Source organism: Carassius gibelio, chromosome A19 (genome assembly GCF_023724105.1).
Source record: "Carassius gibelio isolate Cgi1373 ecotype wild population from Czech Republic chromosome A19, carGib1.2-hapl.c, whole genome shotgun sequence".
Classification (NCBI taxonomy): domain Eukaryota; kingdom Metazoa; phylum Chordata; class Actinopteri; order Cypriniformes; family Cyprinidae; genus Carassius; species Carassius gibelio.
In genome coordinates, this window is record NC_068389.1 from 3667501 (window position 1) to 3692123 (window position 24623).

General features: G+C 44.8%; 2 protein-coding genes across 6 annotated transcripts in view; one reads left to right on the top strand and one right to left on the bottom strand.

Annotated features, from left to right (window-relative positions):
• The window catches only part of LOC127935567 (F-box/LRR-repeat protein 19), a 22207-nt gene extending 10914 nt beyond the window's left edge, over window positions 1-11293 (bottom strand). Inside the window, exons 1-9 of one of the 5 annotated variants that reach the window (XM_052533564.1) lie at window positions 10662-11250; window positions 7609-7794; window positions 7363-7506; window positions 7199-7285; window positions 6648-6830; window positions 5315-5347; window positions 4120-5240; window positions 316-479; window positions 1-14 (exon numbers count right to left, since the gene is read on the bottom strand). The exon at window positions 1-14 is cut by the window's left edge and continues 151 nt beyond it. In XM_052533564.1, the coding sequence (XP_052389524.1) occupies window positions 1-14; window positions 316-479; window positions 4120-5240; window positions 5315-5347; window positions 6648-6830; window positions 7199-7285; window positions 7363-7506; window positions 7609-7779 (1917 nt within the window). In that variant the 5' untranslated portion in view covers window positions 7780-7794; window positions 10662-11250. Of the gene's footprint in view, window positions 15-315; window positions 480-4119; window positions 5241-5314; window positions 5348-6647; window positions 6831-7198; window positions 7286-7362; window positions 7507-7608; window positions 7795-10661 lie in introns of all 5 variants that reach the window. The other 4 variants (XM_052533563.1, XM_052533562.1, XM_052533561.1 and 1 more) reach the window with 4 other exon arrangements.
• A 68-nt stretch (window positions 11294-11361) lies between these two features.
• On the top strand, window positions 11362-18726 carry ube2m (ubiquitin conjugating enzyme E2 M). Its single transcript, XM_052533567.1, has 6 exons — window positions 11362-11643; window positions 15322-15416; window positions 15511-15549; window positions 17571-17674; window positions 17749-17812; window positions 17882-18726. The coding sequence occupies exons 1-6, from the start codon at window positions 11529-11531 to the stop codon at window positions 18020-18022; spliced, it is 558 nt and encodes a 185-aa protein (XP_052389527.1). The 5' UTR covers window positions 11362-11528; the 3' UTR covers window positions 18023-18726.
• The last annotated feature ends 5897 nt before the right edge of the window (window positions 18727-24623 follow it).

Here is a 24623-nt window from a genome sequence, read left to right on the forward strand (position 1 = left end):
CAGCTCCAGCAGCCCTGAGGAGCACAGAACACCGGTCAACACCAGCTCATCACTGACCACACAGAACCTACGCTCTTCAAATCAGACTACTGCGCTACTTGTCATAATGTGACCCTGGACTGTTCAAAATCCTCAGTTTTTCCTTTCCCATCTATTTTCTTCTTGTGTGGATTTCTCTCTTTTCACTCATCTGCCCAGAGCACGTCTCGTCTGGAGAGCAGAGCTGTATGTAGATCTATGCTCTTTCTCTGGGACTGTACTTACCACACTAACCACGCTTCACATTAATACTCTGGAACAAGAGCATGACCTTACCTTGCAGACGGTTAATGAGCCACATGAGCTGTTTCTTGGAGATGTTGGTGTAGCCCAGGTTGAGAGACACGGGCTGTCGACGGATTATACTGCTCAGCATGGGAGGAGTGATGGAGCGCTGGTGGCTCAGATCGATCTGAGTCCATAACCTGTGATCACAGCACCTGCACACACACACACACACACACACACGCACGCGTCAGGCATCTTCACTGGACACAGAGGTGCACCGTCTGTCTCAGCCAGTAACTGGAAAATGTTAAGTCTGGCATTGCTCTGAACTATCAGGAGACACACAGTACTCCCTGATCAACACCTGAGCCGCTCACCCAATCAACAATCAAATTCACAAACGAATCAATGTGATCTGTTATCCGTTTAACCTAACAGAATCAGTTTCAAAGAGTCATTTGTTCACAGATCAGACGTTACTATCAGGTCTTCATTACATCACTGAAATGTAGTGTTGTAAAAAGTCAGAAATAATGGTTTAGCACATTACTTCTAATTCAGTTCTCCAGCTGGAGACTTGATCCTCCTGCTGAAGATAAACAATACATTGTGTTGAAATGGTTTTTAATAATGATTTTTCAGTGCACAGATCTGAATGACACTGTAGTAATTCATGCGTTCACCTGTCCTTCTGTCATGAATCTCATGTGAAAAGGGATTTAATGGTAAAATAATCTATTTAAGAATGAAATCACAACTGCCCAGAGCGGTGGATTTCTAGGGTCAACTGGCTACAGAAGGAAGGTTTCCCAGCACCACTCTGTGACTGATTGTCTGGTCAAGTGCAGAGACTGCAGATCCACTGACGTGCTGAAGGTACGATTCATATTTCAGAGGGCCAGTCTTGCATACAAACGACCCTGACTCCATATCACTCGTCATGTTTACACTTGATCATTTAAATGACATACTGTTACTTAAAAACACACGTGTCAAGAGTGAAGACTAAATATGAGGTTACGGGACACGACTATCCAACCTCTGATGACAGCAGCGCTCGTTTGACTGGTCACTGCCTGTCTATGACCCCAGACCTGTGACAGACCAGACATCCTCAAAGACATCGGTCAAGATGAAGCTCAGATCTTTTCTGACACCTACGATGTTTCCTAAGATTCACAGCTGTCATCGTCCGCTATCATTCGCCATTTTTGAAGTCAACTGGACCAATTTCCTGTTTCATTGAATTACAGTGCCTCCAGTGACATTTGAACACTTTAGTGTCAATAAGAGCTTTCATAGTGCATCAAATGGGATCAATATTTCAAATTTACCAAAGTATTTACTTTGTATTATTAAGTAGTAGGGATGTAACGATTTACTGAAATCACGATTCGATTCTCTTTTTTGTTTTGTAACAAAATGAGATTTAAGACAAATTATAAATAAAATGTGTTCTTTTATTATTGCTTGGGCAAAATGCTGCACGTTTTTTTGTGAAACTGAAATATAACACTATAATAATATACTTATATAGCACTTGCGTATTATTGCTCTTTTGTTGGTTTTGATTGTTTATTGTCCTCTTTTGGAAGTGGCTTAAAAAAATTAAATATAAATGTAAACATAACAAAACAAAATTGAAATTTTTAAAAAGCCTCAAATCAAATAAATCTCTTCATATAAACAAAATAAGGCTTTGTGCTTGCTCTTTCCATTTAAAATGAGAGACAACCCCTGCACTTCATTCATGACCAAAACAAAGATGCACGCAACATGAGCAGTTTTTAATCGAGTTTCCTCGGTTACCGCCATAAACAAAGCACTCACGAACGCCGCGGCAGGTGGAGCTAAAGCGTTTCCTCGGTTACCGCCGTAAACAAAGCACTCACGAATGCCGCGGCAGGTGGAGCTTAAAGCGTTTCCTCGGTTACCGCCGTAAACACAGCACTCACGAACGCCGCGGCAGGTGGAGCTAAAGCGTTTCCTCGGTTACCGCCGTAAACAAAGCACTCACGAATGCCGCGGCAGGTGGAGCTTAAAGCGTTTCCTCGGTTACCGCCGTAAACACAGCACTCATGAACGCCGCGGCAGGTGGAGCTTAAAGCGTTTCCTTGGTTACCGCCATAAACAAAGCACTCACGAATGCCGCGGCAGGTGGAGCTTAAAGTGTTTCCTCGGTTACCGCCGTAAACACAGCACTCATGAACGCTGCGGCAGGTGGAGCTTAAATCGTTTCCTCGGTTACCGCCGTAAACAAAGCACTCACGAATGCCGCAGCAGGTGGAGCTAAAGCGTTTCCTCGGTTACCGCCGTAAACAAAGCACTCACGAATGCCGCGGCAGGTGGAGCTTAAAGCGTTTCCTCGGTTACCGCCGTAAACACAGCACTCATGAACGCCGCGGCAGGTGGAGCTTAAAGCGTTTCCTTGGTTACCGCCATAAACAAAGCACTCACGAATGCCGCGGCAGGTGGAGCTAAAGCGTTTCCTCGGTTACCGCCGTAAACAAAGCACTCACGAATGCCGCGGCAGGTGGAGCTTAAAGCGTTTCCTCGGTTACCGCCGTAAACACAGCACTCACGAACGCCGCGGCAGGTGGAGCTAAAGCGTTTCCTCGGTTACCGCCGTAAACAAAGCACTCACGAACGCCGCGGCAGGTGGAGCTTAAAGCGTTTCCTCGGTTACCGCCGTAAACACAGCACTCATGAACGCCGCGGCAGGTGGAGCTTAAAGCGTTTCCTCGGTTACCGCCATAAACAAAGCACTTACGAATGCCGCGGCAGGTGGAGCTTAAAGCGTTTCCTCGGTTACCGCCGTAAACACAGCACTCATGAACGCCGCGGCAGGTGGAGCTTAAAGCGTTTCCTTGGTTACCGCCATAAACAAAGCACTCATGAACGCCGCGGCAGGTGGAGCTAAAGCGTTTCCTTGGTTACCACCATAAACAAAGCACTCATGAACGCTGTGGCAGATGGAGCTTAAATCGTTTCCTCGGTTACCGCCATAAACAAAGCACTCACGAACGCCGCAGCAGGTGGAGCTAAAGCGTTTCCTCGGTTACCGCCATAAACAAAGCACTCACGAACGCCGCAGCAGGTGGAGCTAAAGCGTTTCCTCGGTTACCGCCATAAACAAAGCACTCACGAACGCCGCAGCAGGTGGAGCTAAATCGTTTCCTCGGTTACCGCCATAAACAAAGCACTCACGAACGCCGCAGCAGGTGGAGCTAAAGCGTTTCCTCGGTTACCGCCATAAACAAAGCACTCATGAACGCTGCGGCAGGTGGAGCTAAAGCGTTTCCTCGGTTACCGCCATAAACAAAGCACTCACGAACGCCGCAGCAGGTGGAGCTAAAGCGTTTCCTCGGTTACCGCCATAAACAAAGCACTCATGAACGCTGCGGCAGGTGGAGCTAAAGCGTTTCCTCGGTTACCGCCATAAACAAAGCACTCATGAACGCTGCGGCAGGTGGAGCTAAAGCGTTTCCTCGGTTACCGCCGTAAACAAAGCACTCATAAACGCCGCGGCAGGTGGAGCTAGGTTTCCTAGGTTACAGCTGTAAAGAAAGCAGCACTGCACTTATGAACTTTAATAAGTATTTAACAGATGCAAGACGAAAAGAAAAAATACCATCTAAACTTTTATTAAGACAGTAAGTTCCACTCAGACATGCATTCATATTAACTCCTGCCCCTAACTGAATCACAATTTGTTTAGCATCTCCTAACATATTTGAATCGATTTTCAACCGGCTCGTGGTTAACCATTACATTCCTATTAGGCCGTTTGCTGAGGTTTAACAGTGATATGGATGCTGATGCCTAGCTGTGATGTGGTGTCTGATGTCTTACCAACGGCTCCAGGTGCGGCACACACGCATGCAGACACACAGCTGCCGCTGACTGAGATGCTGGAAGACACGGAGCCAGACCTCCCTCGGCAGCACGTGAGACGCGCCGCTGTCCAGCGGCAGGCAGTGTGGCTCGGGACAGGCCGGCGGCGGTCGCACAAGGTGCCGCTCCATCTGCAGGGGCCGCGGCGACGAGGGCACAGCCACAGCACTCCTCTTCACCAGTTGTGAGCGCGACTGCTGCGAGCGATGTGGAGCCAGAGAGATGCTGACCGGGTTACAGGTGGCAGTGTTGCCGTTCGCAGTACCAGAGCCAGCTGCTGCTGTACCTGTGCTCTTATTTGAGGAAATGTTCTGCCGGCTTCCTCCTCGGATTTTGCTCCCACGGACAGCCTTTCCGGGGGTGTGCCGGTGATTGGTTACAGTACTGCTGTTGGAGTTCTCCTTCTCTTGCATCTCTCTGCCAGCCACCCGTGTGCGGCCGTTGCGTGTGTCCTGTCCGTTAGTGCGCTTGGATGAGGACAGGCCTTCGGGTCCCGCCAAATGTCCATGTCCGAAGGGTGGCAGCTGAGTAGCTGACAGCGGTGAGGACGGCTGACCCCGATCCCCTGCCCTGTCCTCATCCTCATCTGCTTCAGTGTCCAAGACCGCTCTGCGCAGCCTGCTACTCACGTCTCCTCTGCGGCGCTGTGGCTGCGGCTCGTCCACGCTGTCCTGCTCATGGTCTGCTGCTACGCTCTCGCCATCAGAATCCTCACTGGCACTGAAGCCCAGCTCTGCCAGACGGCGGCTTCGCTCTCGCTCGCGGATGTTGCTGTTGCCGTATCCAGCTGCTGGAGAGGAAGCTTCTGAGGCGGCGACAGGAGATGGCGAGTCTGAATCCGATTCTGAGTCGCTTTCTGAGCTGGAGGAGGACGAGGAGCTGGAGTCGCGCACTCGCTCCAGTAGCTGACACATGCGTTTGAAGCGCTCGAGCTTCTCACGTTGATGCGAGCGCTGGTCCTGGCTCGGGGCCGAGGGCTGCGCCGCACCAGAGCCTCCAGCAGAGCTGTGTCCACCAGCCAGCGAAGAGTTGGGCCCGTTCGCTTCAGAAGAATCTGAGGAGTTGGGTTTGGCTTTCTGCTGAAGATGTTAAAGAGAGAAGATTACAACACACAACTGTGCATGTCATCTCAACAATAAGACTAAAGACTTACCTTTTTCAGGTGTTTATCACGGGCACCTTTGATCTGTTGAGGACAAACAGAAAAACACACGTGTTCAAACAGGACCTGAGTGATGCATGGTAATATGTGACATTACTTCCTGCTAAACTCTGTACCAACTCTACAAAACGGTGGACGGTCACACACACACACTAATCGCAATATCTGATAATATGGTCTACCTAAGCCCCACCTCCACCACGCCCCTCTTGAATAGACTTGAACACTTTGTTGGCATTAATGGAAGTGCATTAGCATGGTTTAAATCGTACTTATATGACCGCCATCAGTTCGTAGCAGTGAATGAAGATGTATCATATCGATCACAAGTGCAGTATGGAGTACCTCAAGGCTCAGTACTAGGGCCGCTACTCTTCAAGCTTTATATGTTACCCTTGGGAGATATCATCAGGAAACATGGTGTTAGCTTTCACTGTTATGCTGATGATACTCAGCTCTATATTTCTTCGTGGCCCGGTGAAACACACCAATTTGAAAAAATAACAGAATGCATAGTCGATATAAAAAACTGGATGACGAGTAATTTCTTACTGCTAAATTCAGAAAAAACAGAGGTGTTAATCATAGGGCCTAAAAACTCTGCTTGTAATAACCTAGACCACTGTCTAAGACTTGATGGCTGCTCTGCGTTCCTGACATGCACAACTATGACTGCTGCACTCGCATCTCACATGAGGGAGGATCAGAAAGTGAAGAAGAGTTAGAGGTTCAACTTTAAGAAAACATGTCTAGAGAATTTGTGGGGATTTTATTCCATTCCGCTGCGTCTCATCTGTTTTTAAATGCAATCGCGTGTGGAAAAAACGGTTCTTTTTTTTTTTTTTACAGTGAACCATGCCAGCCCTACTATTTACCTAAATGTATTACTTCAGACTTATGTGCCCTCTAGAAGCTTGAGTTCTGCAAGTGAATGTCGCTTCATTGTTCATCCCAAAGAAGCACAAAATCACTCCTGGTGGAATGACCTCCCCAACTCAATCCGAGCAGCTGAGTCCTTGGCCATCTTCAAGAATCTCCTCCATCTTTATTTGACCCTCTAACTCTAGCACTCACTATTCTAATTCTATTCTTTAAAAAAACTTGTTATTTATTATATTATTTAAAAGCCCTTGCTATGTGTACGGCGTTAAGCTAACTGAGACTTGTTATAGCACTTGTGTTTCATTGCTCTGTTACTGATTTTGATTGCTTCTGTTGTCCTCACGTGTAAGTCACTTCGGTTAAAGTGTCAGCTGAAAGACTAAATGTGAATGTAATGTGTCCCGTCACACTCAAGCTGAATCACAATCAGTGAAGCACTCACCTTCTTTCTGGAGCCGCTCTCCTGAGGAAGCTCCTTGTCCTTCCTGCGCTTGGCTCCGTCCGGCCGGGCCGAGTCGTCCAGGGACATGCTCTTCTTCTTACTGGGTGGAGGCTCATCCGTCAGCTTCCAGCGGCTCACCTCCCCATTGTCCATGCGCCTCTTCCCTGAACCATCTCCTGGATCCTAAACATCGGACACTTCCATTAGCATGATGTTTATTAGGCTGAAGGCCAATCAGAACTAGATCAGTGATGACATCATCACTCTTCAGTCAGACGGCATCATGAAGTCGAAACGCTCCTGGTCTAGAAACGGAGCTGATGTGAGTGACCCAGAGATCTCTACTTCTGTGATCTACAGCGCTCTGAATCTGCTACAGCTTCAGTTCACATCATTTCCTAACGCCACTGCTTCCTGTCTGTCTCCTTCACTCTACTAAAACAGATTTATTCACCAAGTGTTCTCTTAACATTTAAGCAGACATGAACTAGCTGGAGACTGTCCCACTCTGCCCTGTGATGGAGCAGTGGAGGATCTGTGTGCAGTCTTACCTTACTGGTCTTTCCTTCCTTGTGGCACTTTGGACATTCCCAGCAGTTTGGGATCTCATCATTAATAATGCCTTCAGACTTGGCCATCTGAGGAGAGAGGGTTGATGGTGTTATCAGACGCTGGCTTCGATCAGCTTCACCCCTGAGGAGTGTGTGTTACTAACCTTCAGACAGCTGGGGTGGATGATCTCGTTACAGATGGTGCACTCCATGAGCGAGAGGCTGAACTTCTCCTCCTCCGACTCCACCGTGTCCTCCTTCCCTGCTTCACCACACGCGAAACACACGGCTGTGTGCGGTAACACGGGCTGAGGAGAGCAGGAGAGTCAGTGAAGCCAGAGGCTTTCAGTCACACACTCACACAAGCACATCCACATCATGAAGGGAAAGAGTCTGTTTGCTGGACTCACCGCAGTGCACTGGCGGAGCAGACAGGACTGCTTCATCCGGCCCGGCCCGCCGAACTTCTTCATGTCCTTACAGAAGTGACACTCTCCACACTCGGTCCGCAGACAGGCCTGACAGCGCCGGCACCGTGTCCGCCGCCGCCGCGCACCCCCCAGAGCCTTACTGCCAGACATCCCCTCCGCATTCAGCTGAGGAGCGCACACACACACACACACACACACACATATATTCAGCTCTTTGCACATCTGCAGAACACGCACTGCTCTTTTTCTTACTGTCTGTAATCTCTAACTGATTGGAGTTGCTCTTTTATAAATACAAAAAGCTATCTACACACGACTAAACAAATACATACATATATATATATATATTAGGTCTGTCAAATCATATACAGGTGCTGGTCATATAATTATAATATCATCAAAAAGTTGATTTATTTCATTAAATCCATTCAAAAAAGAGAAGTTTGTATATTATATTCATTCATTACACACAGACTGATATATTTATTTATATTTTATTTATTTTATTTTTTATGATTATAACTGACATCTAAGAAAAATACGTATCTCAGAAAATTTGAATGTTACTTAAAACCAATACAAAGAAATTATTTTAGAAATCTTGGCCAACTAAAAGTATGAATATGAAAAGTATGAGCATGTACAGCACTCAGTACTGAGTTGTGTCTCTTGTGTCTGAATGACTGCAGCAATGCGGCGTGGCATGGAGTGGATCAGTCTGTGGCACTGCTCAGGTGTTATGAGAGACCAGGTTACTCTGATAGTGGCCTTCTGCTCTTCTGCATTCTTGGGTCTGACATGTCACATCTTCCTCTTCACAATACCACACAGATTTTCTAATCTATATCGACTACAGATTGTCTATGGGGTTAAGGTCAGCCGAATTTGCTGGCCAATTAAGAACAGGGATACCATGGTCCTTAAACCAGGTACTGGTAGCTTTGGCACTGTGTGAAGGTGAAGAGTCCTGTTGGAAAATGAAATCTGCATCTCCATAAAGTTGGTCAGCAGCAGGAAGCTGAAAAGAGAAAGTGCTCTAAAACTTCCTGGTATAGGGCTGTGTTGACCTTTGACCTCAGAAAACACAGTGGACCAACACCAGCAGATGACATGGCACCCCAAACCATCACTGACTGTGGAAACTTTACACCGGACCTCAAGCAACGTGGATTGTGTGCCTCTCCTCTCTTCCTCCAGACTCTGGGACCCTGATTTCCAAAGGAAATGCTAAATTTACTTTCATCAGAGAACATAACTGTGGTCCACTCAGCAGCAGTCCAGTCCTTTCTGAAGCGAGACGCTTCTGACGCTGTCTGTTGTTCAAGAGTGGCTTGACACAAGGAATGTGAAGCTGAAACCCATGTCTTGCATACGTCTGTGTGTAGTGATTCTTGAAGCACTGGCTCCAGCTGCAGTCCACTCTTTGTGAATCTCCCCCACATCTTTGAATGGGTTTTGTTTCACAATCCTCTCCAGGGTGCAGTTATCCCTATTGCTTGTACACCTTTTTCTACCACATCTTTTCCTTCCCTTCCCCTCTCTATTAATGTGCTTGGACACAGAGACTGAGAGAACATTTAAAGGCTTTGCAGGTGTTTTGAGTTAATCATCTGATTAGAGTGTGACACCAGGTGTCTTCAATACTGAACCTTTCCACAATATTCTAATTTTTTGAGATACTGAATTTGAGATTTCCCTTTGTTGTCAGTTATAATCATCAAAATTAAAAGAAATAAACATTTGAAATATATCAGTCTGTGTGTAATGAATGAATATAATATACAAGTTTCACTTTTATATAAATCCTGTTTTTGATGATATTCTAATGATATGACCAGCAGCTGTAGATGTGTGTCCTGTGTTTATCTACACGACCGGTCAAGAGTCTGGGGTCAGTGAGACCTATAATGTTTTCAGAGAAGTCTCTTCTGCACATCAAGGCTGCAATTATTTGATAAAAAAAAAAGAAATAAATAATAATAAAATAGAAATAACAATATTTCAAAATGTTATTTTAATATTAAATAATGGTTTATATTTCAATATCCTTTAAAGTGTAATGTATTTCTGTGATGCTCCGCTGTATTTTCAGCATCATTCCTCCAGTCTTCAGTGTCACATGATCTTCAGAAATCAGAATAATATACGGATTTATTATCAGAATTATCAATCTTGTGCTGACAAATATGTTTTTTGAAATTGGGATACTTTTTTTAGGATTCTTTGACAAATAAAAAGTTTAAAAAGGACAGCATGTATTCAAAATATAAATATTTTCTAACAATATACATCTTTGCTATCACTTCTTATCAATTGAACAAATCCTTGCTGAATAAAAGTTTTAATTTCTTTCTAAAAGAGAGAATAAAAATGTACTGACTCCAAACTTCTGAACTGAAGAGAATCCTGAAAAACTATCACAGTTTACAACAGAATCTGAAGCAGCACGGTTTCAGCACGGATAATAAATAATAAAAAATCAATAATAATAAATCATCATATTTTCATGATTTCTGAAGATCATGTGACACTGAAGACTGGAGGAATGATACTGAAAATACAGCGGAGCATCACAGAAATAAATCTTAATGATATTTCACAGTATAAACATTTTTGATCAAATAAATGCAGTGTTGATGAGCAGAAGCGACTTCTGTAAATCATGAAAAAGGTTCTGATCCAGACACACATCTCTATCATCAGTGACAGGGGTCAGAGGTCAAGAGCTGATCTGACCTCACTACACAGTGTGAGCCACAGGAGCTACTACATGATCGAAGAGACACACCATGAGCTGAATCCACTGCTACACACAGTGTGTCAGGAGAGCACAGACCACAGCAGCACACACAGAGAGAGCGCTTCACCGTGTTTACATGCACAGACTCACTGACTGTGTGCAGCGGAAGCGCCGCCGGAAGCAGCAGCTAGCATGTGTTAGCAGCTTCAGCAGCACTAACTCACCTCTCTAACCTCCTGATCTGAAGAAGCTGAGCGCTTGAGTCTCACACAGACCCTGACACACGACTCACCTGCTCGAGTGGAGGCGCATGCTGCTGGATCGAGCATCAGACTGATGTGTTCTCGCGACAGATGCACACAATGAGACAGCTTCCTTGTTCCTGTTGTATCGCAGCTTTACATGAGAGTCTCGATTAAAGCCCAGACTCAGAGATCACGATCCCTCAGCCCCTCTGATGCTCCACACGGCCAGAGATCCTCACCTGTGAGCGCAGGCCAGTCTCCCAGCGCTCGGCTGAACTGAAAGAGAAACAGCGCAGGCGGACGAGCGCGTCTTTGTTCGCTCTCTCTATTGTGCTGCTCCGCTGCGCGTGCAGGAGTATTATATTAATATCTGTCCCAGTCCAGAGCAGCTCGTCACCCCGACGCCACCACACTCCGAGCCTGCTCCCGACGATCAAATAAATAAATAAATATGGTAAATAAAAAATATGGAGAGTAAAAAAACGACAGCTCCTCCCGGTCTGTTCGTCACGACCGAAAGGCAACATGGGAAATGTGGTCCACTTGTGCCCTACCCAAAACATTCATGTTATTTACATTGCTGAATTATATATATATATTTTTTTTTTTTACAGCCCAATGCTTCAGATGTTATTTTATAAAAATAATAATAATAACAAAGTTGATTTTAAATCCATAAATACCACAACAATAATGAATAATAATTCGTGGTTTGAGCTGATCTGGAAGCAGTTGTTAGAATAGAGTCAGATGTGTGACTGTGCGGCTAACATTAGCCGCTAACACACACACATACACACACACAGCTGCTGAACACACCGCGCATCGGCTCAGATCGCTCTTCAACACTCATCAGCGGCGTCAGATCAGACTAGATTGGCTTCGGCTGGATCTCAGCACAGACCTGAGTGAAGATGATCAAGCTTTTCTCGCTGAAGCAGCAGAAGAAGGACGAGGAGTCCGCGGGAGGAACGAGAGCCGGAGCCGGCGGGAAGAAGGCGAGCGCGGCCCAGCTGCGGATACAGAAGGGTACGAGCACCAGAGCATCCCTCCAGAGACCGTCACTTATCCCTCTCTCTCACACACACACACACACACACACACGGAGAGAGACAGGGAGTCAGTATTCATTCCCTACTCAGGCTCGTTTAAAGACCGTCCTCACGCTTTCGAGCGACATTAGCATTAGCCACCGCGCTAACACATAGCGCAACTCTCGGCGCTGATTTATCATTATTTACTCGGTGTTTGGACACTTCAGGGGTGTCACGGAGAGAGAAGCTCATGTGTGAAGTCACAGAGCTCGACAGAAACGCTCGTTCTCTGCCAGATCAAGCTCAGTCTCAGTCACAACATTGAGGCCTGCTCCGTTAGCCTCGGAAGCAGAAGCCTCGGCCTGTGTGACTCTGATCCCGCGGGACACTTGACACTTCAGACCGTCACAGAAATCCGGAGAACACCTCAAGACACTCAGGATTAACCGTTGTTGTTAATAGTTAAACCACGGTAACCACAAATTTACCATGGTGCTGCTAGGGTTTTTGTAGTAAAACTGGTTATAAATGGAAAAACTGCAGTTTTACTACAAAAACCCTAGCAGCACCATGGTAAATTTGTGGTTACCGTGGTTTAACTATTTAAAATAGTAATCATGGTTATTTGTGGTAAAACCATGGTTCATTTTCATAAGGGATCGCTGTTTTAAACCACTGAAACAATAAAATAAGTTTGAGGGGTGTTTGAACCGAATGACCCTCCTCTCATCATTTACTCGCTTTGGTTTATCATCAGATTCAGCTCAGTTGTTATTATTATTTCTGGCCCTCCGTTCAAAGTTCATTCCTCCGGAGTTTCAGCGCCTCAGAAGAGACATATTAAAGTGTTTCTGAAACACATCCATATTAAATGGGTGGTTTTCTGTAAATGACAGACAGGTGTAATTTAGGCTTTAGCTCACACACAAAGGTTGAGCTCAACAGAAGTTGAGTGCTGTAAATGTGAGTGTGTGAAGCCAGTCTCTTCAGAGGACTTGTGCCCGATTCCGTTTGTGAAGCGTTGAGATCTCTGTCTGGAGCTAAACTCAGACCGCTGTCTGTCTCAGAGACTCACGGCTCACTTCACAAATCAGGCAGTCAGCTGAAGGTGGGTCACTCGGTTCAGTTCAGATGGGGGCTGCTCGTATTAGAACCAGTTATTCTGCTTTGAAGTGTGTGTTCAGTGTCAGAACATCTGTTGTTGTTTTGGTCTGTGACTCCGCCCACTGCCAGTTCAGCCAATAGCATTTCAACACCCGTGTTGGAGCCCAAGTATCGGTCTCTGCAGGAAAGTAATGGGAGTTACCAGATCAGGGTGTTTTTACACCATGATACCTGATTAGTTGATGTAATAGTGACGTTAGGTTTAGGGGTGGGGTTGGGTAAGGGGGATCATTTAGATTGCATGATTCAGAAACACCCAGCAGTTTCAAAACACCCACATGGTGATAAACGCCCACTTTTGCTCTGCAGAGACCTAAGTCTCTTGGAGCCAGGAAATGAACTGGGTCAGAGATCACAGATTCTAAAACTCCATCCATACACATCTCTCCAGCATTGAGAGTTTGGAGTGCAGCACCTGTTTCAGCCGCTAGCTGTCAATATTAGGAACTGTACTCTAATGATGCTGTTGATGTGGATGGATGCGTTTTGGTGACTGACTGATATAGTGCTGAAAATCCCTCTTATATAAGCACATATGACCTTTATCACGGTCAGCAAACCTGCTCAAGGTCATGTCCAGATTCTGTAAGAGAAGCTGATGATGTGTTAAGCCCCTTTCACACTGCATGTCGGACCCGGCATATTGCCAGAACATTGCCGGGTCACCTTCTGAAAGCAAACACGTCCCGGGATTGATTCCGGCATTGAACCCGGGTCGGGGACCTAGTAACATTGTGGGGTTCGACCCGGGACGAGCGCTGTGTGAACAAAAGCCAGATCTAATGCCGTGTCGAAGTGATGACGCGCATTATTGCGCGACTCTTTTCCCGGCTGTTTTGAAGGAAGATCAGCGTTCGCGACGAAAACACATGTGCAAACTGTAATGAAGCAGAGATCAGTTAGTTTCTCACTTTCCGCGCTGACGCGAGATCATTCGCTTGCTTCAGTGAAAGTATAACGTGCCTAGCGTTGTCGACTCATACATTACACGTCACGCCCTGATGTCACGTGTTGTTACGGGATCTTTACGGGTTGTGTGTGAAAGCACGCACATATCACTGGCAGTGTGAAAGTGCAAAATCTAGTGACCCGGGAACTATTGCCGGAACACTTTTCCCATGTATTTGCCGGAATGGCAGTGTGAAAGGGGCTTAAGACTCCTCAGCTTTAATGTGAGCCAGCAGATCTGTGATCAGACCTCTCAAAAAACCCTGACAGTGATTGCACTTCTGCAAACCCGGACTAGAAAAAGCTCTTAGTCAATCAGTGTGTGTTAGGTTACTCAGACAGTTGGACATCAGTGATGGACATCGCTCTGACGGTGAAGATCCAGCCCTGCTGCTGACACAAAGACACAGGACACAGACACGCACAGAAACCAACACACACAGGACACACAAAGAGACACACACAGGTCACAGACACACACACGGACAGGACAGGACATGGACACACAGGACACAAACACATAGACACCAGACACACACAGACACAGGACACACACAGACACACACACAGACATAGACACAGGACACACAGACACAGGACACACAAAGAGACACACACAGGTCACAGACACGGACAGGACATGGACACACACAGGACACGGACAGACACACGACACACACACAGGACACAGACACACACAGGCACAGGACACACACGGACACACACACAGACATAGGACACACAAAGAGACACGGACAGACACAGGACACACACGGACACACACACAGACATAGGACACACACAGGACACACAGACACAGGACACACACAGACACACAGGACACGGACAGACACAGGACAGGAACAGACACAGGACACGGACAGACACAGGACACGGACAGACACAGGACACACACACAGACACACAGGACACGGACAGACACAGGACACGGACAGACACAGGACACACACAGACATAGGACACACACAGACACAGGACACACACAGGACACGGACAGACACTGGACACATACAGACACACAGGACACAGACACACACTCCCAGACACAGGACACACACACGGACACAGGACACACACAGGACCCACAGACACACACACAGGACACTGACACACACAGACACACACAGACACACACAGGACATGGACAGACACACACACAGGACATGGACAGACACACACACAGGACACGGACACACACAGACACAGGACACACACAGGACATGGACACATACAGGACACACAGGACACGGATACAGGACACAGACACACACTCCCAGACACGAGACACAGACACACACAGACACAGGAAACACACACAGACACAGGACGTGGACACACACAGGACACACATAGGACCCACAGACACACACACAGGACACGGACACACACAGACACAGGACACACACAGGACATGGCCACATACAGGACACACACAGGACCACGCTCAGACCAGATTGAACTAGTAACCCTGAAAAAAGCTTCAGAATGAATAGTGAGAGGTTTGTCTGTGTGTAATGCTGCTGTTGTTTCTCTGTGACAGACATCAACGAGCTGAACCTGCCTAAGACGTGTGAGATTGTGTTCCCTGACCAAGACGACCTGCTCACCTTCAAGCTCATCATCTCCCCGGACGAGGTGTGCTCCTGAGTGATCCGTGTAGTGTCTGTCTGAATATTGAGGCGTGAGCTGTCACAGAAGCATTGATCATCTCTCTCTTCTTCTTCTGCAGGGTTTCTATAAAGGTGGTAAATTTGTCTTCAGTTTTAAGGTAAACAGCAGCTGGATCCTCTGTAGACAGATCACACACACTCACCCTGGTGATTCGGTAGATTCCTGTAGCAGTCTAGCTGTGTTTGTGTGTACAAGTTCACTTTCATTAAACTACACCACATAAAAGACTCATTTCATCATTTAAATATCTTTGATAATGTTTTCACTAGGGGTGGGGGGAAAATAGATACAGCATAGTATGGTGATATTTTCCACAGCATCACTGTATCTATACACGGAAGCCAAGTATTGATCTTTTATTATGCTATTTGGTAGAATAAAAAAAAAAATTGGCCTAAAATAGGCTACATAATACTGATGATATATATGTCCCGCTCCGGGCGTCAGTGTTCAGTGTGCATGTGTCTCTCCCGCTCCGCTCTGTGGATGTGCTCGTGTACCTGAGAAGCAGTACACTCAGATAACACTGAAGGATATCTCTGTGCAGGACACACTTCTGTTAGAGCAGCACTACTGTAACTGTGTAGTTCAGCTCTGACGCTCTCACAAGAATTACTTTGTAGGACTATACATTATTTGTATAATTAGTCCAAAAAACAACTTCTATCTGATTTTCTTACACAGAAGGGAATATGTTTAATATTAATAATAATGTTATATTTAAAAATGTTGATATTTAATATTAAGGTAACACTTCTCAATAAGTTTTCATTAGTTAATGTATTAACATAAATGAACAATGAACAATACATTACAATATTCTTAATGTTAATTTAGAATAGAATACAGTTGTATAGAGTGCGTTAACTGTTAACAAGCACAACTGTGGATTTATAATGCATTAGTAAATGATGAACAACTATTGTTCATTCTTAGTTTAACTAAAGTAGTTAAAGGGTTAGTTCACCCAATAATCTAAATAATGTCATTAATAACTCCTCATGTCGTTCCAAACCCGTGAGACCTCCGTTTATCTTCTGAACACAGTTTAAGATATTTTAGATTTAGTCCGAGAGCTCTCAGTCCCTCCATTGAAGCTGTGTGTACGGTCTACTGTCCATGTCCAGAAAGAGAAGAAAAACATCATCAAAGTAGTCCATGTGACATCAGAGGGACAGTTAGAATATTCTGAAGCATCGAAAATACATTTTGGTCCAAAAATAGCAAAAACTACGACTTTATTCAGCATTGTCATCTCCTCCGTGTCTGTTGTGAGAGAGTTCAAAACAAAGCAGTTTGTGATATCAAAATGTATTTTCGATGCTTCAAAATATTCTAAACTGAGGTCTTACGGGTTTGGAACGACATGAGGGTGAGTTATTAATTACATAATTCACCGAAAAATGGAAATTTTCTAAGTATCATACAAATTTAGTTTAATTTAAAAACTCTTAAAAAAAAAAAAAAACTTTCAATTATTTAATAAATAGTAATTACAAAGCATTTTTGTTTTCGGCTGAGCGATGCAGATGTAAGATTACATGTCTAATTTAATTGAACAATAATTCACCTTCAGATGCACCAATTGCTGAAGGGCCTGCACAAGTTTAAGATAAGTCCAAGTATCATTGTTCAGATGACCTGCAGTAGTTCATGTGGACTAGACTGTAACACAGGTGCACACAACATCTGACAGCTTACATGAGTCGGTCTGCTTCACAATCACAGTGAGAGAAACAGAGGAGTGTTTCTTTTTAGTTAAGACCATGTTGACAAAGTTTTCCTTCGGAGACCAAATTTGAAGTTGGAAAAAGATAATAAATGGCAATCTATCGCAGAACATCGCAATATTACCGTGCTCCTATTGTATAGTGAGGCTTCTGGTGATCCCCACTCCTAGTTTTCACCTGTGTTCTGGTTCTGAAGCAAGAGTTAGAATGATTTACCATTAGACATCTGTGCAGGTTTGTCTTCCTGTCAGCGTCCTTCAGCAGGTGATGTTCAGTAATGTAGTGTGTGTGTCCAGATCTGAGCCAATCAGACGCCAGAGAAGGAACTGATCTGCTCTTCACAAGCCTGTGAGATGATCTCTGAGCAGTGTTGTTGTTCTGCTTTCAGGTGGGACAGGGATACCCTCACGACCCTCCGAAAGTTAAATGTGAAACGATGGTCTATCACCCCAACATTGACCTGGAAGGCAACGTCTGTCTAAATATTTTGAGGTATTCTAGGTGCACTCCCCTGTTCCTCCTCATAGAGCAGCGCTCGTTCTCACTGCATCATGTTTGTGTTTCAGAGAAGACTGGAAGCCCGTGCTGACCATTAACTCCATCATATACGGACTGCAGTATCTGTTCCTGGTAAGTTGAGAAGACTGTGAGTTCCTGCTGGTGAGCAGTGTTCAGGTCTAAACCCTGTGTCATCCGCAGGAGCCCAATCCTGAAGACCCTCTGAACAAAGAGGCAGCGGAGGTGCTGCAGACCAACCGGCGGCTGTTCGAGCAGAACGTCCAGCGCTCGCTGCGCGGAGGATACGTGGGAGCCACCTACTTCGAGCGCTGCCTCAAATAGTCCACGCCGCCGGCCCTCACATCCCAGAATGCATTTATCGTTTACATGCGCTGAGACGCACTGACCGACACACTGACCGCACACAGGAGAGGAGGAGGGCCGGTCAGTGATTGTTGCTCAGAGAATTCAGCCCTATTTTGCCACTATGCTGGTACCCACTGTTTATTTTTGCTGAGATTCACCTGCTAACTTCTCCTCCCACTCACAGAGAGTAAGACAGACACATTCAGATCATTACACTTCAGGACGGAATTCGTTTGGGCTTCGGCTACGCTGACCTGCCTCGAGTCGCACGTATTCAAGTAGTCACTCATTTTTACCTTTGCCTTCGACCAATTCTGATCGACCAGTGCTGACAAATTGTTACCCGCTGAAGCTAGAGAGCGGCTCTGGAGATGGTCAGGATCCGTCTGCTCATTGGGCTGTTGGGAGCTTGGGACACGTACATGTTTTGCTGTAGTTTTCCTGGTTGGGAATGGGTGGGATGGGATTTCCCTGAGGAGGATCGTCGTAGGGTTAGGAAGGGTTGCGTACAATGTTAGAGTTCTGTTGTGTATATTGAAAAATCCCAGTTGTTCATGATGACTGCAATATGAATTATGTTAAATAAAATATTGACTTGAATGCCTACATTTTAAGATGAGTGTAAACTACAACAGCAGATTGTCTTTAAAGAAACAGCAACAATAAAATGTTTTATCTGACTGGACGCTGCTGCTGCGCTGTGTTCACACTGACATCCAGCTGAACCAGATAACATTCACTTCATTTCACTGTGATCTGCTGTCAGAGGGACGTGTGTGACCCTACAACAAGACAAACTCACCTACAGTTACCACCCCTCACATGCACAGGATTGTGGGATATCCTGCTGCTTTCAGATTTCAGACAAATGCACGAATAAAGGGTGATGAAATCTGCAAGAGCACTGCCCTTTCACAATGGTTTTATATGTTAATATGAACATGGCATTGCTCTCCGTGCTTCAGTCAGCTGAGAACAGTAAATCAGTCTTGCCCTCTTTGATTTATGCTTCATTTTGAGGAATATTACTTTAGCTTTTACATTTTAAAGCATAATAGTTAACCTTTCAGCATTTATAAACACAGTTGATTATTTCGAAGGGAGAAACCCTGACCTGTCCCAGTACCTGACAGATGATTCTTTGAGTAAATCTGAAGGAATGATTGGTGATTTGGACGGATCTGATCTGATCGGCAGTGAGTCGAACCACTCCATCAGTTCTTGTCTGACTCTCAGTGATCCAGAGCTCAAGTGTGCTCATAAATGCCTGGCTCTGTCCCAACAGCAGTGCAGTCCACAAGAGGTTTCTGAAGGGTGCTGAGCAGTGCTCTCTCCTGACGGTCGAAGTGACCCTAAACCCTGAGTATCACACAGCTGCAGCGCTTCTGGAGACAGTACACAAGCACATCACCACCATCCGTGTGACCTTCACATTACTGGTGCTTTACAAAGCTTGAACATTTACCTGTTTTAATATTTGGTTTATTTTTTTAAAGTTGAAACACAAAACTTAGCAATAAACAACTATTAATCTATGGAAATTATTTTGGCTAAAATAATAAAAGTTGGCCCGATCGAGCTTCAGACTGGCCCCAGAAATATAATCTCAGCACGGTCATCAACCTTAAAGATGTGAATGAGATGGCCATGGCTTTCTCAACAAACAAAATAACAAATATTTAAATAACAAGGAAAGGAGGGGATTGGGAAGGAAACAAAAAATAAATATACGCTGAACAAAATTATAAACACAACACTTTTGTTTTTGCCCCCATTTTTCATGAGATTTAAAAAAATTAGAAAATATTGTTGGTCTACATTCTACAATACCGAAGTTACAGTCGTTTGAGCTGGCAGTGCCAGCCAGAGCACCTGTCCAGCAGATTTTAAGCATGCTACAGTTCTGCCATTATTAAAGAGGCTTAATTTTGCAATAGAGGATCCAAATAAATTTAGACCAATCTCAAGTCTACCTTGTTTAGCCAAGGTCTTAGAAAAAGTGGTATTTAAGCAGCTACAAGCACATATCACAGGTGATTTCAATTAGTGAGCCCTAGTAAGTCCTGCCACAGCACTGAGACAATGCTGCTCAAAGTGTTAAATTACATCTTTGTTTCACTGGATAATGGCGACAATGTTATTTTAATTCTGCTTGACCTTAGTGCAGTGTTTGATATGGTGGACTGTGAGATTTTAATCAACCGCTAGAACCCTGGGTTGGCCTAAAAGGAAATGTTCTCAAATGGTTTAGATCTTATCTCACAGACAGATTTGTTTCTGTTAATAGTGGGGGCTGTAATTCTTCAAGATTACATCTTCCTTGGGGAGTACCACAAGGTTCAATCCTTGCTCCAATTCTTTTCTCCCTTTATATGCTACCATTGGGGGCTATTTTTCACAAATATAAAGTCTCATTTCATTGTTACGCTGATCATATGCAGATTCTCTTTCTTAAATTCAGTCAGTATCTCACTATGGGACCGCCTCAGGGCGTGGCCGATCGTGGAAGCACCAATAACACCACGTCTGCCAACCACAGCAGACCAATCACTGCAGCGATCAGGGAGTCCCGCCTCCCTGTATATAAACCACAGCTACCTGCCATTTCATCATTCTTGCTCTCTTCCCCGTGAAGATTTCGGAAGCTGTCCTTAGCAGACTTTGGGAATTATAGCTAAACAATTTATCTTCATCTCCTGCTTGGGTGCTAAACATGCTCAGACTGCGATGTCCAGCCCCGAGGGCTGTCCCCACTACACAACGTTCTCATTCGATTTGGTGATGGCATTTCCTCCCCCTGTCGAATCATTTGTGCTGAATCATTTGCATGTGAGCCACAGGGCAGTGCTCTCTTCAGCCGGTGCCTTATTGCCAGGGAAAACAGAGCATTTCACCGTCTCTGTTTTTCATAGATTTATAAATCTTCTGCACTGCCCGTAAGTGCTTTGAACGCGATGTCCCTCCTTTCAGCCTATCAAGCGGAGTTACTAGAGGAGATGGGGCGTCAGCTGGACTCCGGTTCTCCCAACCCAGCACTCTGGGAGGAGATATGCGTCATTGCAGGTTTAAACCTGTGCACGTCCCGCGAAGCAGTTCAAAGTAGCGGTTGGAGTATGGGCTTAGCGGTTGTGGGAGAGGGATCGCTATGGCTGGGTTTGCCATGCCTCTCTGACAAAGAAAAAGTGGGGTTTTTGGATGTCCCTATCGATTCAAAGGCCATGTTCGGCGTGACGGTGACAGCTATGCGCCAGCAATGTGACCTGCGGAACAAAGAGGAAGAAGCATTCGAGCTGACAGCTCGTCCTTATCACCCAAGCCGTCCGAACTTCAGGCATTCAGGTAGAGGAGGTCATTCAGATTATGAACCTTCCCGTCCTGCTCCACCACAACAGCCAGGAAGCATGGGCCCTCAGTCAAAGCCTGGTTTCATGAAACCTAAACAATCATTTGCAGCCGCAGTAGCGAAACACCAGTTGGCCCCCCCTCGGAGGAACAAAAAGAGGCGGTTGACCTGAGACATCAGTTTGGCAACAACAAGGGCTTGGAGCCAGCACTCATGGTTTCTCTGTCCCATCCCGTCAAACGATTAATTTCTCCCTCCTGCAGGGAAACGGAGAAGGAAATTAAATGTGCAAAGTGTTTGTATGGGCAGTCCAAAGTTCAGTGTCGACGGTAAAATGTCCCATGTTTCCCTGGCACCCCTCCAAAGAATTGTCTCTCCCTCCACTTACGAGGTTTGTTCTGAGGGAGGCAGAACATCTCATCACAAATAAAGTTTTTTCTGTCGCATCCAAGCCACTGTTAATCCTCCTGGGATAAATGAAGTGTTAATTTCAGTGGTCCAAGGGGAAGCAGCTCAGGAAGAAATATCCTATTTAATGAGAAAAGGAGTCATAAGAATGATTCCAATGGAGGAAAGTCAGACAGCTTCTACTCCCGTTTTTTGTGATTCCCAAACAAGGGGGAGGTATCCATCCCATTTAAGATTTAAGGGTACTCAACAAACACCACAGAAAAAACAAATTCAAAATGCTTTCGCTCAGAACTTTGTGTCAAGGTATTCATCAAGGGGATTGGTTCACCTCAGTGGACCTCCAGGACGCATATTTTATATGCATATTTTATATAGATAAACAATGGGAATAATGAACAGAGGAGCAGATTTACTGTCCAGAGGGAATCCTCTGTACAGGGAGTGAAACTGCTCTACGACCAGCCATGGCCATTACCAGCACGCAGGCATCTTCTCTCACAAGTACAGGGGGAAATATTTCACCCCTCCCCTCAGAAACTAGCTCTCTGGGCCTGGCCCATGAAAGGCTAAATCTGAATGCAGCTGGGAACGCGAGTGCTGCCTCAATGCGCTCTTTATATAATCTCAGTTAGGGGTTCCACATCGGTTACACCCAGTGTCAAAGTCCCTTACAGAAGTAACCCTGCGTTTGTACCCAAAGTGTTTGATCACGCTGGTGCAGTTCAATCAGTGCACCTGCTAGCTTTTCATCCACCACCCTTTGCATCCCCAGAGAGGAGAGGTTACACAGTTTATGTCCTGTTCGTACTCTGCATAAGTATGTTCAGAGAACACATACACTTCGTAAGAGCAATCAGCTGTTTGTCTCTTGGGCTGACTCCTACAGAGGAAGACCTATCTCCCGTCAACACCTTTCTCATTGGGTTGTGGAGGCTATCATATTATGTTACAATAATTTGAATTTGGAGCCCCCAATAGGACTATGAGCACACTCTACTGGAGGCATGGCTACTTCCTGGGCTCTGTTTAGAGGCATCTCTATTCAGGAAATTTGTGCGGCAGCCAGCTGGTCTTCTCCGCACACATTTGCTCGTTTCTATAGACTGGATGTGACAGAGACCTCTCTAGCCAGTTCAGTTCTGGGAGTGAGGAGTCAGGTTGCATAATGCAATTTTATTAAAGGGCGAGTTCCTCATATTATTCTCAGGGCTTAAAGTTCTCCAGCACCGTGACGGATTTCCGGCATGCAGCGTTTAATCCTACATAAAAAATTATTTTGTTGATTGATATCACTTTTGAGTCCATGCGTTCTCCTACCAATGGTATGACATTAACTAACATTAGTAGTCAGTCAGAATGTTTTGCTTTTATAAACACATAATAGTTTTCAATTGCAGAGTCGTAACTGATGAATGGAGAAGCACGACAAAAAGCTGTCAGGCGAAATGGTCAAATATATCCATCTAGCGCATATTCACAAAGAAAAGCTCATTATAAAGCAGCGGAGTTTGTAAACAGCTCAGAGTAATCATGCCATCTCCATAAGAATGATATTGTCACAGTGTCTGGGTTGTGTTCCCTGGGTTTCCACTAGGTGTCCCCCTTTCCCACGGTGTCTGTCACCTTATCACTTCCTGTTCCCTTATTTGGTCACCTTCCTCCTTGTTTGAGTTAATTGATTGTTCCCCACCTGTCTCCAGTTCCCTCATCATCCTTCTGTGTATTTATACCCGGTCTGTCTGAGTCTGTGTTACGGAGTCCTTGTTTAATGTCTTATGATTATTCATGTCCGTCAAATCAGTCTTGCCCTTGCCTTGCCTTGTCTTCTTGTCTTGTTTTCATGTTTGGATTATGTTTGGTTTTGACCCCTGCCTGGACTGTGTACCCCTTTGGATTACCCTTTAATAAATTACTTACCTGCAATTGGTTCTCTCTCAATGTTTCCTGTAACACCGATCGTGACAGATATGATTGCCACAACATATTTACCGGGATTTCTGAAAAGTTCCTGTTCACACATGATCTATTAATGGTAAACTTTAACAGTAATTTACCAGTGAAGACTGTATGTGTGAAAGGGACTAAACTCTTCCTCTGTACACGCTGTGAATTTTAATTGGTTAACGTAATCTGGAAAAACAGTGTGCATTATATCACTAGATTTGTAAAGTAAATCATTTATAAACCTTTGCTAATAGAGCAGATATATCAACCTATGTCTAAATATGCCATCGTATTGTACATCCCCTTACGAAAAATAACCATGGTTTTATTATAGGAAAACTGTAGTAACCCATGGTTTTTTGGCGCATTGACTGCCATTTGTAAAACCACAGATTTACTACAAATACCATGGTTATACTATGGTAAATATAGCGAAACCATGGTTAATTTGTGGTTACCATGGTTTAACTACAGTAACCATGGTTTTTTGGTTTTATCTGTAGTAAAACCATGGTTAACTTTCGTAAGGGTCGCGATTTCCAAATAAATGTTTCTGCACATGGCCAAATATTAAAATTTAATGGATTTAAACATTGTTCAATCAAGCTGTAAAGTGAAACGTCACCAGGCCGCTGGCACTGTCTGCAGGTATTTGTTTTAATACATTAATGTACCTAAGTTATGTTCATGTTACATATAGGCATTTTACATTATGTATTTTAACAGTGTTGTTCAATACAATCTTGTAATTTCTTGGTTTTGATGTTTTATTTGAGCCAATTATTATTGCCTCGTTGTTAGTTTATATATAAATAGTCATACTAAAGCCTGGTTTTCACTTAAGTCTGTTTGTTACAAAAAAACAAAATATAGTTTTAC

What these genes read in the sequence shown, in the direction of transcription:
- ube2m (XM_052533567.1), top strand. Translation starts at nt 11,529, where the DNA reads ATGATCAAGCTTTTCTCGCTGAAGCAGCAGAAGAAGGACGAGGAGTCC. An exon ending in CCAGCTGCGGATACAGAAGG is followed by an intron (nt 11,644 to 15,321) that starts GTACGAGCACCA and finishes TCTCTGTGACAG; the next exon opens with ACATCAACGAGCTGAACCTG. An exon ending in TCATCATCTCCCCGGACGAG is followed by an intron (nt 15,417 to 15,510) that starts GTGTGCTCCTGA and finishes CTTCTTCTGCAG; the next exon opens with GGTTTCTATAAAGGTGGTAA.